The sequence below is a fragment of the Empidonax traillii genome, unplaced genomic scaffold (assembly GCF_003031625.1).
Source record: "Empidonax traillii isolate 1590-97213 ecotype Southwest subspecies unplaced genomic scaffold, ASM303162v1 scaffold461:size861717, whole genome shotgun sequence".
NCBI classification, from domain to species: Eukaryota; Metazoa; Chordata; class Aves; order Passeriformes; family Tyrannidae; genus Empidonax; species Empidonax traillii.
The window spans coordinates 826,262-844,733 of NW_020955654.1; the positions used below are offsets into that span (position 1 = coordinate 826,262).

The 18,472-nt window shown below is 48.2% G+C and overlaps 1 protein-coding gene across 1 annotated transcript; it reads left to right on the forward strand.

Moving 5' to 3' along the window:
- The first annotated feature begins 664 nt into the window (after positions 1–664).
- On the forward strand, positions 665–18,061 carry RMDN3 (regulator of microtubule dynamics 3). The gene is made up of 12 exons (XM_027895527.1): positions 665–821; positions 1,706–1,907; positions 2,503–2,649; positions 6,129–6,402; positions 7,176–7,278; positions 8,222–8,282; positions 13,815–13,890; positions 14,660–14,737; positions 14,958–15,056; positions 15,691–15,744; positions 17,035–17,115; positions 17,821–18,061. Exons 1-12 carry the CDS (start codon positions 665–667, stop codon positions 17,872–17,874), a joined length of 1,386 nt encoding a protein of 461 aa, XP_027751328.1. The 3' UTR covers positions 17,875–18,061.
- The last annotated feature ends 411 nt before the right edge of the window (positions 18,062–18,472 follow it).

Below are 18,472 nucleotides of genomic sequence, written 5' to 3' on the forward strand. Positions count from 1 at the left end.
GTACAGCTGTGACTTTAGGTTGATATACATATATTGATGTAAGTTTAGGATCAAGTACAGGTGTGACTTAGGTCCATGTACATGTGTGACTTTAGACTCATGTACAGGTGTGACTTTAGGTCCATGTACAGGTGTAACTTTGGGCTCATGTACATGTACAGGTGTGACTTTAGGTCCAGGTCCAGGTGTAACTGTGGGTACAGGAGCATGTGCAGGCACAGACATAGGTCCAGGTGTAACTGCAGGTCCAGGTGTAACTGTGGGTACAGGTACATGTACAGGTACAGATATAGGTCCAGGTGTAACTGCAGGTCCGTGTCTAGGTCCCGGTCCCGGTCCCGGTGCGAGCTCCGCTCCCTGTCCCGGTCCCGATCCGTGTCCAGGTCCTGGTGCGAGCGCCGCTCCCTGTCCCGGTCCCGGTCCGTGTCCTGGTTCCGCTGTGAGCGCCGCTCCCTGTCCCGGTCCCTGTCCCGGTCCCTGTCCCGGTGCGAGCGCCGCTCCCTGCCCACGTGCAGCTCCACGTGCCGGCCGTGGGCGTGTCCCCCGCGCCGCCCGTGCCGTGCGCGGCCCCGCCGCTGACGCTCCGCGCTCTCATTGGGCCGCTGGGGCCGCGCCCGGTGACGCGCCCGGTGCGCGCGGCCCGCGCCCGGTGCCCGGAGCCGCCATGGCCGTGCCGGTGGCCGTGGCCGTGGCGGTCCCCGCCCGGGCCGGGCCCCGCCTGGCCCTGGCGCTGGGGCTGGGGGCGGGCGCCGGCCTCGGCCTCGGGCTGCTCTGGGCCCTGCGCCGCCGCTGGAGGGAGGCGGCCGCGCCGCACGGCCGCGGTACGCGCGGGACAGCGGGCACGGAGCGGGCCGGGCACGGAGCGGACGGGGCTGGAGGGGGGCTGAGGTGGAGGGGATGGGGCTGGGATGGAAGGGGTGGGGTTGGGAGAGAGGGGATGGGGGGAAATGAGATCGGAATGGGGGTATGGGGCTGGCACAGAAAGAGTGGGGTTGGGATAGGGGAAATGGGGGACGTGGGTTTGGACTGGGGGAAGTGGGGCTGTGCTGGTGGGAATGAGGCTGGAATAGAGAAAAGGGCGTTGGAATAGGGGGAAACGTAGGGGCAGTGGAGCTGGAATAGAAGAAATGGTGGGGAAATGCAGTGGGGATGTTGATGCCCACTGAACCCTGAACTTGCCGGGTTTTATCCACATCTGTGCAAAACTTCAGGAATGGAAAGTGAAACTGTGTTTTTTCACAGTGATCATAGACTCATGGAATCCTGGAATGGTTTGGGTTGGAAGGATTCTTAAAGCTCATCCAGTCCCACCCCTTGCCATGGACAGGGACACCTCCCTCTAGCCCAGGTTGCTCCAAGCCCCGTCCAACCCGGCCTTGGACACTTCCAAGGATGGGGCAGCCACAGCATCTCTGGTGCAACCTGTGCCAGGGCCTTAGGTTGGAGGGCAACCTGTGCCAGGGCCAGGTGCCCCTTTAGGCACTGGAAGGGGCTCTCAGGTCTCCCTGGAGCTTCTCTTCTCCAGGCTGAACAATCCCAGTTCTCCCAGCCTTTCCTCACAGGAGAGGTGCTCCATCCCTCTGATCATCTTGGTGGCCCTATCAAGATCAAGCCTCCTGTCCCTGGCCCTCAGCACAGCAGTCAGATTTCCCACGTGGAATCCTTTCCCATTGGCATCTAAAGAATTTGTTCTGTTCTTCTCCAGCCCAAGCCTTGCCCAGAGTGCTGGTCCCTGTGGAGGAGGGGGCTGGAGCCACGCACACACCTCTGCTGGGGCAGGACCAGCAGCTGGAGCTGCTGGAGCGCCTGGACTTCGTGGTGAGGAACATCTTGGAGCTGAGGAAGGAGGTGGAGGAACTGCGGAACAGCCTCCAGAACCTGGCTGTGGAGATTGTGGGGGAAGTCAGGTACCAGCCCTGCCCCTCCTGCCTGCTGCCCTTTCACAGCACAGCATCCATAGAATCCACAGTCATGGAATGCCTTGGGTTGGAAGGAACCTTAAAGCCCATCCAGTGCCATCCCCTGCCATGGGCAGGGACACCTTCCACTATCCCAGGTTGCTCCAAGCCCCATCCAACCCGATCTTGGACACTTCCAGGGGTGAGGCAGGCACAGCTTCTCTGGGCAACCTGTGCCAGGGTCTGTCCACCCTCACAGGGAGGAATTCCTTCCCGATATCCAATCTCAATTTCCCCTCTTTCAGTCTGATCCCATTACTCCTTGTCCTACCACTCCGGTTCCCGATGAAGAGACCTGATGAATATTCATATATAGATTATACATGGATTATACATGGATTGGACGTGGACCAAGACTTGCTTTACCTGGAAAATACAACCTGCCTGGGCATGGGATGTTTGTATAAGCCACAGGAAAGCACCCTGTGAATTCTTTGGATGTAAAGGGGATTGGATGGAGTCTGCTGGAGAGGAGAAAGAAAGGGAAATAGCAGCTATTTCAGTACCTAATCTTCATTTCTTTTTCCTTTTCCCTTTCTCACAGGTCTCACCTGGAAGAAACGCAGAGACTGAATCGCCGGAGGAGGTTCCCTTATCCCAGAGAGAGAAGTGACTCCACAGGCTCCAGCTCCATTTATTTCACAGCCAGCTCAGGGAATGCCAACACGGATGATGGAGAGAGTGAAGGGGGGTAAGCAGAACACCAGGCCAGGAGCAGCTTTTAGGGGCTTTTGTGCCACATTTGAGCAGTTTATCACAGAAATTAAGGGATTTTTTTCCCCACTGGGTGTCTGTCAGCCTGTTTTAATTTGCTTTTATTGCAGTAAATGTGTTACTGCCAGGGCCAGACTGAGAGATCTGCAACACTTCTGACTTTTAAAGAAAGAAAAAAATCATATATATATATAGAGAGAGGGAGGTTATTTTTAAACAGAATAATTTGGTTAAGGAACCTTATAAAAAAAAGGGAAGCAAAAGTCCAGCCTGGGACCGAAGTGAGAATGTTTAGAAATATAATTTCAAGACAATAATGTATTTTTAAGTGTCTGAAAAACTTGAGAAATTTCAGAATGAATTAACTGAATGTCTTCTATTAACTGGATGTCTTCAACTAGTGTATTACCTAGAGTTTTTTTTCTCAGTGTGAGATCAATTGTTTTAAGTTCTTAGAGTTTAAAATCAGGTGAAGGTTGTAAACTCACAGAATCAGGGAATATCCTGAGGTGGAAGGGACCTGGTAGGATCACCAAAGTCCAACTCCTAGCCCTGCATGGGACAGGGAAGTACTGAGTAGTTTAAGAACATCATTAAAAATAACAATATGGCTTTAGGTATATTCATATTAGACAAGTAACAAGAGTTCTCCTGCATACCTGGCTGTGACTGCTGATTTTCTGAGGAAATGCTGCTCCTTTGTGCCTCAGTCAGGCCAGTTTTGTAGCATTTGAGGTATGGAAGTGTGTCCCAAAAACACGTAAATTTTCCCAGGGCAGTTGAAATGTAGTTCAAAGAGAGATTTTATGGCAGTGGGAATGTTTCAGGGGGAATATGGGCACGATGGGGAGCAGCCAAATGACCTGTGGGCTGGTGCTGGCACTTGGCAGCAGGGATTTGTCTTCCCAGGACAGAAAACATGGATCTGCAGGAGGGCAATTTGTGACTGCCCTAAAATCGTGTCATGTCAGTGTTTCTCGCAACTGGAGCTGGTGAGGCAGGAGAAAGCTGGTGTGATGTCACTGGGGTTGTAGGGCCTCATTCATCTGGAGTGGGTGTTGGAATGAGAGGGGAATGAGGGAGGGAGTGATCCATGGTGGTGTAACAGGGAATGAGGGTGCAGAACAGATGTTAAAATACAGAGTTGGTTCTGAAGATGAGACTTTGCTATTTGGGTAACAGCAGATGCTCTGAATCAATCAGGGTGACGGTGGCTTTTGTCAAATGGATGGAAAAGGTGGGTTTTGTCCATCTTGATCCCAGCCTGGGGTGTCCCCTGCTCATAGAAAACCGTAAGTTGTGACAGAGGCCCAAGGAATGCAGAGGTTCAGAAAAGGCATCTCCTTAGGGGAACAGGGGTGTGTTTTACTGCAAAGCCTCATTCATTTATTGGGAGTCCAGGGATGGTTGGAGGAGTTCTTACATTGTAATTAAAAATCTGTAATTAGAACTCCTATCTAAATTTAAAAAAATAAAATAAAAAAAAATGGAATAATATAATTTCTCCCTGTGGAGGACCACAGGGATAATGTCAGTCTGGTCAGGACCAGCTTCGGGCTGTTTCATTTCCCTGTGTGGCTTTGGTTTTTGGGCTTCTTTGCCTCTTCTTTCCATGGGCTTTTTTTGTTCCAGAGTCTCTTTTCCTTCAGGATGTGCTCTAGCCAGAGGTCATCCTAAAGTATTCCAGTTCCATCACTGTAAATTCAGGAAAACGGGCTGATGACATCTCAGTCCCTTAATCTTCCTGAAAGCTTTGAGCTTGTCCTGTTCCTTCTTTTTGAACTGCTGCAACTGGGGGAAAATGTGGGGGTTTCTTGAGCTGAAGGACTGAAATCTTGGCAGCTGCCAGGAAAATGCTGGGGGTGTTAGGATGGGGACATTTGGGAATTTGAGGAGTTTGTGTCGAGCTACTGAAAATGGAGTAGTCCAGAGAACTAATAATGCCTTAATATTGATATCTTGTTAATTAATCTTAAGAAATGTAAAGAAATGAAACTTTTCATGTGAAAACAGAGCTCAGCCAGTGTCACCTACCCCTGTGTTGCTGCATTATCCATGAAATGGCGGGGTTTAAATTCCTGGAGGAGGTTTTGGAGGCTGTGCTGGTTTACCCTCTGCCAGAGAGGGAAATGCTTGAAGATTATGGATGGTTCTCAGAAAAGTGAAGCTTTGATAGCCAGATGTGTCTTGTTATCAAGGTGTGGGCGAAGTGCTGTCACTGCCTCCTTCAGATACAGGCTGTGGGCGCATATCTGTGTCCCCAGACAAAGGCAGGATCACAGGACTGTTGCTTGGAAAGCGGGATCCAGCCAGGACACAGCGCTGGAGGTACCCAGTACCCCCAGACTGCAGTGAGTTTAATGCTGCAGTTGTCTTGTTATTCAACTCAGTCAACAAAATCCACATACTGAAGTGCACATTTTGAAATTCCTGCCTGATTTGTGCCTGTTCTGCAGCTAGGAGCTTGCAGGTCAGCCTGAGGGGGACAAATAATCTTATTTTAAAAGGAATTGGCTTTGTGAGTAGATACCCCCTCTGCAGTGGTACCACTGTATAATGCTGGTTTAAATTTTAAATTCCCACCTTTGGTGCTGGGGGAGCTTAATTTTAGCCATTTTCAGAAACTTGGACCTAAGCTGTACCGAATCAAGGAGGTTGGAAGAGACCTCCAAGGTCATGGAGTCCAACCATCACTGTGGCACCACCAAAACCCTCCCTAAACCACATCCTGCTCCTTTGGACTGTGAATCATTCCCCGGGTTTTTCAACATGTGGTGTCTCCTTGTGGCTCATCCTCTTGCTCCTTGCTGGATTTCTTGCTGCTGGAAAAGAGTCTTGGTGGCTTTCCTGCTGTCCTTCACCTTTTTCCCCTGGCAGTGGGAACGAGCTGTGTAGCATTTAGTGACCAGGATGCTGGAGGGATGAGGTGTTGCCAGGAGAGCTATTGTGCCTAAAATTCCCTGGAACAGGCTAAATCCCTCAGGTTATACTTTGCAGGTGGATTGATGAAGTTCTTTATAATCCATATATTTAACTGAATAATCCTGCCTCTGTTTTTAGCTGTTTAATTCTGTTATGCTGCAGTTAGAAGGGCTAAGAGGAGCTGGCAGGGTGTGCAGGTGAGGAGGGGACACTTGAAATCTTAGAATGGTTTGGGTTGGAAGGGACCTTAAAGCTCATCCATTTCCAGCCCCCTGCCATAGGCAGGACCACCTTCCCCTAGACCAAGTTGCTCAAACCCACTTGTGACTTAACTTCCAAGGGACCTTCATCCTTCAGCATCCTGTACTTTCTTTCAGTGTTTTTGAGATATTACATGGGAAATAATGGTTGTTCCAAGAAATCCAGGATTGAGGCACCTGTGTTGTGCAGGATAAGCTGAGGTGCTCCTCTTCCTCTGTTAGGAATTGCTCCTACAACTGATTTTGTGTTGTTTTTTTTTTTCCCCTCCCAAAGTTACACCACGGCCAACGCCGAGTCCGACTATGACCGGGAGTCGGAGAGGGAGAGCGAGGAAGGGGAGGACGAAGTGAGCTGTGACACAGTGCGGACGGTGCGCCGGGATTCCCTGGACCTGGTCCCTGAGGATGAAGCCCCTCTGAGCCTGGATTCGTCCGTGGAGGAGGGGCTGGGGCAGCTCCTGCAGCAGGCCGACCGCCTGCACGGTGGGGATGAGCAGGACAGGAGAGAGGGCTTCCAGCTGCTCCTCAACAACAAGCTGGCGGTAAAGGTGCCTTGTTGTGTTTTCCAGCAGTGATTCCCCGTGCTGGGGGAGGGTCAGGTTGGACATCAGGAAGAATTTGTTCGCTGAGAGTCCAGCCTGTGACTGATCCCCACCTTGGCCCCCAGCCCAGAGCACCGAGTGCCACGGCCAGGCCTTCCCTGGACATCTCCAGGGTGGGGACTCCACCACCTCCCTGGGCAGCCCCTGCCAATGTTTAACCACCCTTTCCGTGAAGAATTTCCTCCTGGTGTCCAGCCTGCCCCTTCCCTGGCACAGCTTGAGGCTGTTCCTTCTCCTCCTGTCCCTTGTTCCCTGGAAGCAGATCCCAACCCCTCCCTTGGTTCCCCCTCCTGTCAGGGAGTTGCAGAGCCAGAAGGTCCCCCCTGAGCCTCCTTTTCTCCAGGCTGAACCCTCTCAGCCCCTCCTGCTGCTCCAACCCCTTCCCAGCTGCATTCCCTTCTCTGGACTCACTCCAGCCCCTTGATACCCTTTGTGCCATGAGCTGGACACAGGATTTGCGGTGCCCCCGCAGTGCCCAGCACGGGGGGACAGTCCCTGCCCTGTCCCGTGCCCACACTTCGTTATAAACTCACCCCTCCCAATTCTCTCTGCTGTGGTTCTGCTTCAGCTCTTGCAGAGTTGGGGCATTTTAAGGTTTAAAAAAAAAGTTTAAAAAAGAAAAACCCCTAACGTGTGGCCCTACTCAGTGTTAGTTTGTAATTCCCTTTGTCCGTGGCGGGGGGGGGCCCTCGATCCACAACATTCCCGTTTTTGTGCAGTACGCAGGGCAGCGGGAATTCCTGTGGCGCCTGGCCCGGGCTCACAGCGACATGTGGGAGCTCACGGAGGACGAGGAGGAGAAGCAATCCTACGCATCCGAGGGTAAGGAATTCCGTGCCGAGGCAAAGCAAACCCCAACCTTGAGCTTTAGGAACCCTCCACCTGCCGGCAGTGGAGTGCAGTTATTGTTCTCCCTTCTAAGCTGCTCTTTTTTAGGTGAGTGGGCAACTGTGCCGGAGTGGTTTATGCTTAAAAGTATAAGCATAGGCTTCCATATAAATCTAGAAATATAATTACAGATTTTTTTTTTTACTCATAAATTTAACTTTTGGGCTTGCTGAAAGAGTGTGAATAGGCTAAGACCTACTGAAAGCCATAAAAGCTGGTTTCTCTAACCTGTCACCCATATCCTCTCTGATATTAAAATAAAAAAATTAAAAAGAAACAAAAAAAAAAAACAGAAAAAAAGCGCCTTGGCTGTAGCACATTTGATTTTTTGTGTCACCAGCACGTGCAGATATAAAAAAAGAAATAGATTTTTAGATGGGTGTTTGCTTAGAAGAGTCACTTTAATTTAATTCCCTCCTTCTTTACCACCTCAGATGTGTTCACAAGGCTTTAGGTGAGTCACAGTAGAACAAAAATCATCTTTATTACAGTTAAGATGTACAACAAAAGGTACTAACCTAAATGATTTCTGCCCTGTTTATTATGCATGTAGCTGAATAAATGAAGATTATAACTAATATAATTATTCTTTTCTGGAAATCAGTGTAGCCATTTAATTAACTTGGAATTTGAAGTTTTCTCCAGTCTTCTTAATCTGCAGTAAATGCTTAGTTTGCAGCTTTTTGAGGCTGCAAAAGGATGAAATTATTTAACTGGGCATTTTCAGGCCACATGTGTTATAAAATTAACCAGTATATTATTTTTATAACTATATCTATCTATCTATTATTCTACTCCAGCATCCTCAAAGAAAGAAGTCAGGAGAGAAAGCATCTGAATTTCTTACCTCTGGCTATGTTTTTTTTTTTTTTTCCAGGGAAGAAAGAGCTGGAACTTGCCTTACAGAAGTGGGATCAAAGTGCTGAGTGCCACCAGTGGTATGTGATTTTTTTTTTTCCTTCTTGCCTATAAAAAGTATAGGAAAACAACTTGGAGGTTGTTGTGAGCTGAGCTGCAGTTAAAAATTCGTAATGGAAAAACCCCCAACCCAACAAAATCCTGAACTCTTACTTGCTCTTACTTGCAGTGTCCTACACTGAGGGTGTTTTTTTCCATCTAAAAAGCCATTTATTTTTAACAGCTTTGGTTCCTGGGTGTGAGGAATGGCTTTGGCAGACAGAGGGCTTTTTCTTGTGGACTTTTTTGGATACAGGAACAGCTTCTCTCAAGGGGTTTGTGAGTCTGCACCTGACACGTGGATGAACTTTGGTGGCTGAGCTTCCAGCTGAGACTTTGGGGGACCAACTGCTGATAAAACGGGTTTGGGATGAAGCTCAAGCACGATGAGCTCCACGTGGTGTTCACCAGGCTGGGCTGAGATTTCTGGAGCCTGGGAGCGTGGGTTTGGTGCTGTGCCAAATGTCCTCTGTTCATCTTCACTCTGGAGGAAGGAGAACCATCCTTTTTAGCAGACAGGCTTTTAGGGCCTCCTGGAAGTGGGTCCTGGCACTGCTGCCTCATCTCAGAGGTGCTGCAGAGCCTCTGGCTTGGAAATGAAGGGAGTCAGCAACATGTGGCTCTGCTTTGAATTTAAACAAAGGGATTTCATGTCTTTTTTTTTTTTCATGGTAGAAGAGAAGATGAACCCCAAGCAGGGAATTGTGACCGACATTTGTACCCAGATTTCAGTAAGGAGGGAGATGAGGGGGAAGGGCCTCACTCCCTTAAGGCTTTGCTTGCAGCTCATGGATGGAATTGAAAGGATTGCTCTCTTTTTTTAAATGACTCCAAAAGAGAGTTTGTGGAGTGGTTCAGATATTTGTGGAGGTAAGGGAATTTATTTTTTGGCTTTTCTGGTGAATTCCTCCATGAACAATGTTTGTCAGCAGTTACTGTGAAGGACTGACAATGCTTAAATTGGGATAAAAGGGAAATCACTTTTTTGAATGGAAATTATTGGGGAAACAAGATGCTGAGTATCTTTACCAAACAAGATCTGTGCTCTTCTAATGAACAAGTTTATTTGGAGGGTTGTTTTGGACTATTGGCATCTGAATAAATGCCTTTATTACCTTAAAAAGAATGTATTTCAGTTGTTAGTAATGAATTGCTGTTTTCAATTAAAGCTGTGATAGGAAAGATTTTGGGGCAGGAAAATCTCCAGCAGATTATGGTATTGGGCTCTGCTGGCTTAACAGCTTGAAAAAAATGGGGTTTGGTTGCCAGGATAGATTTTAAAGTTGGTGTTTTACAAAGCAAGGTTCTACTCCGGGGTCCCAGCTGGATAGTTTTGCATTGTGATTCAGATTTTGGGACAGTTCTGGGCCTCCCAGACCCTTTTCCCAGACAGGAATAAGGCTCCTGCACAGCTACATCTTGCTTTTAGCTCTTCAGAGCAGCTGGAGAAAGGAAACAGCAGAGCAGCCTGTGGGAGGCGTGGGATTTCTTGGGAATGAATATGTAATTCCCTTTATCAGCACAGAAATTATTATTTACTGCTACCAGTGGAACAGGAAATTACTCTCTTCCCAGCTCTGAGGTGGTCACAAGCTGGTTTAATTGCAGCCTTTTTTTGTGCTAATTGGATTTATCCTGAGGAGAAAAAAAAACAGTAGAGGCTTTAAAGCTTTTTGGGGGTGGATTTGGCGCCCCAGCTCTTGGTTTATGGAGAATATTGTTCACACTTGCTTTAAATTACAGTTTTATTCTGTCATATTCCTCTCTCTAGTGCCTAATTCCTTTTGTGAAAACCCTAATCCCTTCTTATCTCTTGTCACAGGGAATAATTGATTATCTCTCGCTGCCCACGTTGTCTTTCCTATATTATTCTCCCTCTTCCATATATTTTCCCAGGCAAAAGTGGGGGGAGTCCAGTGCAGGACACAATCTGTGGGAGCAAGATGGGTTTGTGTGATGCTGATGGGATATGATCCTTTACACTCTTATTTCCATATACATCATCCCAAACATCATCCTTCTCTTTCCCACTGCATCCTAAATGGCCATTTTAATAGAAATATTCCCAGTCCTTTTCCTGGGTGTTGCAGTAATTACTGGCATTTTAAAGCCACAAGCAAAGGAATAACTTTGGGAAAGGGGAAGGATTCCTGCTGGGGAATCAGTGAGGAGGGAACATCACTGGCTGCAGCTCATTTTGGGGGCTCATGTAGGAACAGAAGGTGTGGGAGCCGTGCTGGGTGTTAAATGCACTTGGTACCTTTGGAGGAGATTTATTTGTGGCTCCAAGGCTGAGGGATATTGGAGCGAGTGATCTGAAGCCTCTGCACCCCTGATTTAACAAGGACCCGATTCTTACTTGGGATTTAGGCATCAAAATCATTCCCTGTTTGATTGTAAAAGATCTCTGAGCAGGTCGAATTTCTGTCCAGCTAAGCTGATTTCTCCCTTAGCTGAGTCCAGCCCACGAGCAGGACAGAGCAAGTTCCTAAGCCTGTTCTTGCATCTCAGGAGGGAGAGGTGGAAGAGATACAAAATACAAAGAAATAAGGTAGAAATATGACAGCACAAACCTCTCTGGGCTTTGCTGCTTAGACACAAATATGGGACATCCCACAAATGAAGTGAGAAACAGCTGTGGCCCTTTAGAATTTCCAGCCCAGTACCATCTTTAGGAATCAGAGTGAGGTCTAGGTTTGCCTTGCCTTCCACTCCAGGTCATGAAAGAAATATTGAAGGTGCAACCTGAGGGATTTCAGAGAAATCTGGGGAAAATTGGGCAGGTGTTGCTTTTAGTTTGAGTGGAATATTTTTTTCAGCGAAGTGCTGACTCTTGCAGAAGGAATAATAAGCTTTGGCCCTCTTGGAGATACTCTGTGTGTGATGGAGAAGTGGGATTGGGTTGGATGAGTCTCCAAAATGTGCCCTTTTCTTCCAGAGAGTCTGAGAGTTTGGTGGAACATCTTGCATGCTTGATCACCACCCCTTCTCAGTTCCGTGGGTGCAGCTGTCTGTCTGTGGGCAGATCCTGGATTTTGGAAAAGTCACGGCACTCCGGCTGTGCCTGGGAGACAGCTCTCATTGAACAACTGGCAGTGCTCCAGGATGTAACTCTTGCTGGCCACGTCTGGCCAATTTGGAGCTGGATTCTGGATTTATGAGCCGACTGTTTTCTGCTCCATAGGCAGATGAAACAGGGAATTTACTGACAATATGAAGCGGCAGCAACCGTAGGAATAGTTAGGGGATATTTCAGAATGCAGAGGAGGAAAACCAGCGTGGAATTAGAGCTGGCTGGTGGCAATCCCCCTGACCTGTGTGCCCTGGAAGGTTAATTGGGGAAGGAACTTGAACATCCAGAACACAGGTGCTCTCCCACTTGGAGGTCTGAGGGCTATAAAGGAAGGAACAGCACATCTGCCTGCCTCACTTTTGCCTGGAGATTTAAGCTGGAAGAACAGGCTCTCTCAGCTGGGAGTATCTGTTTCCACAGGGTTTATTTTTCTAATAAATGGGGAAAATCCTGAGCTGAGGTCCCTGTGGGAACTGCAGCTTTCCCACTGTCAGCAGCCTAATGAAGAGTCTGGTTAATAATTAATCAAGTGATATCCTAATGAAAGCTGCTGAGACATGGATCTGAGCAGTGCTGCAGGAGGTCACAGGGAATGGAAATCCCCTAAGTCCTAATTTTTCAGGTCTCCTGGTCCTGCTGCTCAGCCCTCCTGCACTTCCATAGTGTCTCTGGTGACTCTCATCCTGAGGCATTCCACAGAATGAGCTGGAATAAACAGCTCCACTCTGCCAAGCTAAACAAGCAGAGGAGAGGACAGCAGAAATCAGGAAAAAAACCCTGGAATTTGTATTTCTTGACATGAGACAACTGTGGGATTTATTGTGTAGGAATGTTTGATCTCGTGATTGTAGAAAATAAGCCTTTTATTGGTTTGTATTTCTCAACCCCAGTTGTGCTGTGGCTGAGTATGTTTAGCCCAGGCTGATGTTTTGTTGGGAAACAAACTGGAGACGATCCTAAAAACACTTGATTCCATCAGAGTGGGGCAATGCAGCTGGGAGCTTTTCCAACGAGGGGAAAGGATTTTTATCCAATAAGACATTGATCTGGTAATCTTTGCCATTACCATGAAAAATAAGACTTGGAACTGAACCAGAGCTTTCCCACAGGAAAATTAACAAAGTAAAGGAAGGGGATTTAAGCAAAATTGTAAATATTCAGGAGGTGCGACTTCATGTTGGAACTTAAACATTGGAAATGGAGCTCAGGCAGAAGCAGTGAGGGAATTCCTGGGATTTCATAATACTGAAGGAAGTGTAGTTGGAGATTGAAAAGCCTTCTGACAGATTCCTGTACATCTGCTGTGTTTAACTGTCCCAAGGGATGCCTTGGGATAGCTATGGCAGAGCATCCAGTGGCACGGGGATGTGGATGGAGTAAAAGGGAACCTTACTTGCATCTTTCTTCTTTTCAGCTTTATTTTTGGAAAAAAATTAGACATGTTATTCATTTGTCCATCTGTTCCACCTGATGTTTTTTGAGCCAAACCCAGGGAAGGGGTGGAAGTGTCCTCCATTCCCAGAGCTCTCTCCTGAGTGAGATGAGAGACACCAAACTTCAGTCTGTGTGTGCCAACCCATAGCAGTGCCCTTGAGAGCTCTGAGAGGGATTGTTTCTTGTGAAGTGACTCAGGGAGGGAGGGCTTGAACCCCTGCTGTGGGGAGGTGAGATGGGAGGGTACAAATGCCCAGGGAATGAACCTCCCTTGAATTTCACGGCTCAGGCAATAGCTAAGTTTGCTGAGGCCCTGCTTCTCAGGCTCACAACTCACAGTGTCTTACTGGGCAAAACTAGATGGCTTTGCACTTTCAGCACTGAAAAAAGCACTGAAAAAAGCTCTTCTGTTTCCCCAGCTGCAGGATATAGGTAGGTTTTGCCAATATTTCCCTGGAAGTAGAGCCCTGCGTGCTGCATGTGGAGGTCGCTGCTCCCAGTAGTGAATTAGAGCTGCTCGTAGTCTGGGCTCTTGCTGCAATAGTTTCCTCTTCACTGCTCTGTCCTGTCACACCTTCCTTGCTTAGGGAAGGAATTCCAGCCGTGGAAGTGTGCTGCTCCTGGTTTTTAGCCGTCAGTGCAGCGAGTTTGTGTGTCACGTCACAGCCCTCCTGCTGATTTGCCTCATCCTTCAGGCTAAAACCCTCTTAGGAACTGCATTTTTACTGCAGTTTTTACAGGTTCCCAGTATTCCTTGTGTTTCCCAGAGAGGTGTGGAGCTTTAGTGCACTTCATAGAATCCTGGGATGGTTTGGGTTGGAAGCTCATCCAGTCCCACCTCCTTCCATGGGCAGGGACACCTTCCACTATCCCACTTGCTCCAAGCCCTGTCCAACCTGGCTTTGAACACTTGGATATCTTCTTTCTGAAGACATGGACAGCAGGTAACTGTGGATTAAATGTGGATTTAATCCTGGCTGGCTCATGCAGGTGTCTCCCTGTGCAGGTTTGCCATCCTTTGTGGGCAGCTGTCGGAACATGAGAGCATTCCCAAGCGCATCCAGGCCGGCTGTGTTTTTAAGGTGAGTGGAAAGGACATTCTGGGTCTGTGTAAGGATCAAACAACACTTAGTTCTGTAGTAGGAACTTGGGAAAATTGGCTCCAGGTCTTGTTTAGGGAAGTAGCATGTCTCAGAGATGCCATGAGTGGGTGTTTTGGGCTGAGGAAGGTGATTCCAGCAATGTCTTTTGAGAGAGTGGGCTGGCTCTGCAGTTTTACACACCATCATCTCAGGGGAAAAAAAAAAAAGAAGTCTTGCAAATAAAATTTATGTAAATTATGAGACTGAGAGAAAGGAACATGAAATTATCATGTGGTGACAAGATAGAGCACCAGCTTGTCTCTCTGCCTGTGAGCAACCTGCACCCTCCCAGAAAGGCAAAGCAAATACTCCCAAGAGGATTTAATTTGCCTCACATTCTTTTATTTCCCTTGGGGATGTTGCAGGGGAAGAGGATGTACCTGGAACAGGCCTCAGGTAATTACTGTCCCATCAGCTCATGGCATGACCAGTAAGGTGGTTATGGCAAAGCTCTGGAGGTGGAATAAACTGAAGGGCAGCTTCCTTCTCGTGCGTGGGCAGTAACTCCTGTCCCTGAGCCTGGTGAAGTGCTGCTTTTCTGTGCTCACTGAAGCCATTCCTGAGAAAATCGGGGATCTGTAGCTGTAATTGTACTGATCACAACACTTAAATTGTGGATTCCTTCCTTCCCTCTTTCTCCACCTGCTCTCGTGGACATTTACTTGCTTTTAACGAAGGTGTGACGTGTGTTGGTGCTGGTTTCCCACAGGAACACATCGACAGAGCCATTGAGCTGAAGCCAGAGGACCCCCAGCTGTACTATCTCATGGGCAGGTGGTGTTACCAGGTATTGCTGCTTATTGCTGTCTAATTCCTCCTTGGAACTGAATTCCATGTTTGACTGAGAGAGAGGTGGATGCAAACCAGGTGTAAGGACTGGGATACTCATCCAGAATCTGCCGAGGCCTTCGGCTTCCTCCCAGGAGCACGAGCAGCTCTCAGAGGCAGGGCAGGTCCTGGCTGGCTCTCCAGTGGGTGGGACAGGTTTGCCCTTCCTGTCTCTGCAGGTTGCCCACCTGGGATGGCTGGAGAAGAAGACGGTGTCAGCACTGTTCGAGGCTCCTCCGACAGCCACGGTGCAGGACGCGCTCCAGAACTTCCTGCGGGTAAGGGGATCTGCCAGGAGAGGGGATGGATCAGTGACATCCGCAGGTCACAGCAGTGGAAAGGGGGTGCTTGTGTCCTGCTTAAGCTCAGCCCCCTCAGGTGCTCCATGATGCTTCTCCATCTCCTGGGACCTGTGGAAGGAAAGCTGGGGAAAGGGAATATTGTGGGGCCTCCTTTCCAGAACAGCCAGAGAAAAGACTGGGATGTGGAGGACATCAGAATGATGAGCCAAAGTGTTCAGAACTGGCTTTCAGGGGGTTTGATTTTTCTCGTAAAAGCTGTGCAGTGATTCATTGCTCAGTCCTAATCACGTCTGGGCTGTGCTTCCAGAGTCCCAGAGCTGTCTGAGCTCATCCCTGGGATCGCTTGTAGAGATCCATCCCGTCACTTTAATTTCTCGAGGATTATTTTATTAAAAGCCTGGCTGACTTCTCCGTTTCAAACGTTTCAGAACAGCTACTTGAAGGTTTCAGGGGCACAGTGCTTTATGTATTTATTTGGAGTCCTCCCTTCCTCTCTTTCTTCTTTCCTCTGTTTTTTTTCTTTCAGAGCAGCAATAAGCCTGAGGTAAGAATTAAATGTGTCCTTGCATATCTGCTTGTCCCTGTCACAAATCCCCCTCTCTTCCTACAGGTCGAGGAGCTGAGCCCAGGATTTTCCAAAGCAGGAAGAGTTTACATTGCCAAGGTAACCACTCACTTCTTGCTTTTTTAGATCCTAGGGTAAGAAATAGTTCCATTAAAAAATCATCTTGGGCTGTAAAGTGCTGAGCAGGTGGAAAATACTCCACTCAGGAGCCAGATTTTGTAAGATGACAGTATTTCTTTTTAGTTGCAGCAGTAAATCCGTGGAAGTCTTAACCTGACCAGACTTTCAGCGTTGATATTAAAATTTGGGGTTCCTTGTGTGTGATCTAACTGGGCTGATGGGTTCTTATTGGGCTCATGGTGCCTGGCAGGTGTGACTGAGCTCCAGAAACAATCTGCAAGTGTACAAATTACCTTGGAGGTGAATAGGACCACTTGGTTTAGGGTATTTTTCTTCCCTGATCCCAGGCTCTGTCACTTTGGGTCACATCCTTCATCACGACCTTTAAAAGGGGGCATTTAGGGTCTAATTATTTGGAAGGAGGGAGTCCCTGGTGGTCAAGTGGTTAAGGTGCGGCGCTGTCACCGCCGAGGCCCAGGTTTGATTCCCGGTCAGGACACTCCCTGGGCAGATGGAGCTCGTTAGCCCTGTAAGGCAATCCATCTACGTCCTGAGGACCTCGCTGCCACCGTCCAAGCTCGCTTGGCCCCGGCAGATGAATCTCAGGATTAAAGGGTGGGCTCAGTTCCACGCACACTGTGTCTCACCTAAAAAATCCAATGCGCAGGCTGGAAGGTGTGAAGACCTTCCCCAGATCTTCGTTCGCGAAGACTGGCCATTATTTGCTGCTCTGATGGGTTAAGCTTCAAAATAAAAATTCGTTGTGGTCTATAGACATTTTTACTGATATTCAGCGATTTCAAAGCCTTTGAGGATGTCCAGGACTCCCATCTAGTCTGACACTCTGAGACTCCCATAAATATTATTTATTATTACAACTCTTGCAGCTGAGCCTCATTTTTAGCAGCCTGGAGAACGATGTGCATTCCAGTAGAGAGGTTTTGTGGTGAAACCAGAGTGAGGAAGTAGTCAGTGGAAATCCAAATAGAGCTTTGGAAGTGATGAAAACCACGGGAACACCTTAGAATCTCCAACCAAAGCCCCCTCTCCTTGCCCACAAAAGAAACAAACAAAACCATAAAGGAAGTTAAGTATGTTTAATATTCCATCTGGTGTGATTCTAAGGCTCTGTGAACGAAGGATGCTGCAGGGAATATTGGTGCTAGTGGTTAGGAGGCAAAAACAGGTCTTCTTAGCAGTGGTCCAGTTATGTTTGCTGCCTGTTTTTCCCTGTTTAACCCTTTTCCTGTTGTCCTTTTCCCTTCCCAGTGCTACAGGGACCTGGGGAACAGCTCTGCGGCCGCGCTCTGGGTGAGCCTCGCCTCCGAGCTGCCAGGGAACACAAAAGAGGTAACAGGATCAGCAGGGGCTCTGGGATGAACAGGGAGAACTCAGTTACAGAGAGAAAATGGGTCCTGCCCCTCTGCTCCACTGAGATCCCACCTAGATCACTTCATCCAGCTCTGGGATCCTGCACAGGAAGGACGTGGACCTGCTGGAGCGAGTCCAGAGGAGAGACCAGGACGGTCAGGGGGATGGAGCAGCTCTGCTGGGAGGAAAGGTTGGGAGAGTTGGGATTGTTCAGCCTGGAGAAGTTTCAGGGTGATCTGATGGTGGCCTTCCAGTGCCTGACGGGAGCCCACAGGACAGATGGACTTTGGACAAGGGCCTGGAGTGCAAGACGTGGCATAGTGGCTTCAAACTGGCAGAGGGCAGGGTTAGATGGGATATTGGGAAGAAATCCTTCCCTGTGAGGGTGGGCAGGCCCTGGCACAGGTTGCCCGGAGGAGCTGTGGCTGCCCCATCCCTAGAAGTGTCCAAGGCCAGGTTGGACAGGGCTTGGAGCAACCTGGGCCAGTGGAAGGTGTCCCTACCCATGGCAGGGGTTGGCACAGGATGGGCTTTAAGGTCCCTTCCCACCCAAGCCATTCCAGGATTCTGTGATTCTCTGATATGCTTAAAACCTGGTCTGGGGTTGGAGAAAGAAGGGAAATTGTCGGTTTTAGTTGTTTCAATTGAGCTGTGCATTTATCTGTTCCCTTCTTGCATTTCCAGGATGCAGAAAGCGAGAGGGAACTCGAGGAGATGCGCTTGGACTGCAAGGAATAATTCTGGAGAAACTCATCCCAGTGGATACTGCAGAGACAGTAAAATGCCAAAGGGGTTTCATGATCCTGACAACTCCCAGTGCACTTCATGGATAAGCCAAAAGAGCTGACAGGAAAACACACCCAGCAGCACATCCAGGAAAATATCTTGGATTTAATGGGATAAAATCGTGGTTTGTTTTCCCTCATACAGCACTGCATGTGTTTGATTTGAGGACCCCTAAAAATGCCACATTCCTGAAAACAGGTATGTGTGGGAGAGTTTACAGGTAGAGTTTATGATAGAGAAATATTTGTGGTCATATATATATTTATGGTAGGTATATGTGAGATATATACTTTGTGATATAAATGTATATATTTATATAGGCACATACATATTTCTTATCACACACTCTGCCTGTCTGACAGCCTTGCTGCTGAGCTCCCAACTCATTCCTGAGGAAAACTTCAGCCAAAATTTTTTCCAGATTGTTTCCTCTTTTCCTTAATGATTCATTGAATCAGTTGAAATAACTGATAATGCCTTTTGTAGGTATTTAGGGGAGAACAATTTCCTAGCAGGACCAAGGAGCTTTCCTGCACAATCCAGGCTGGAT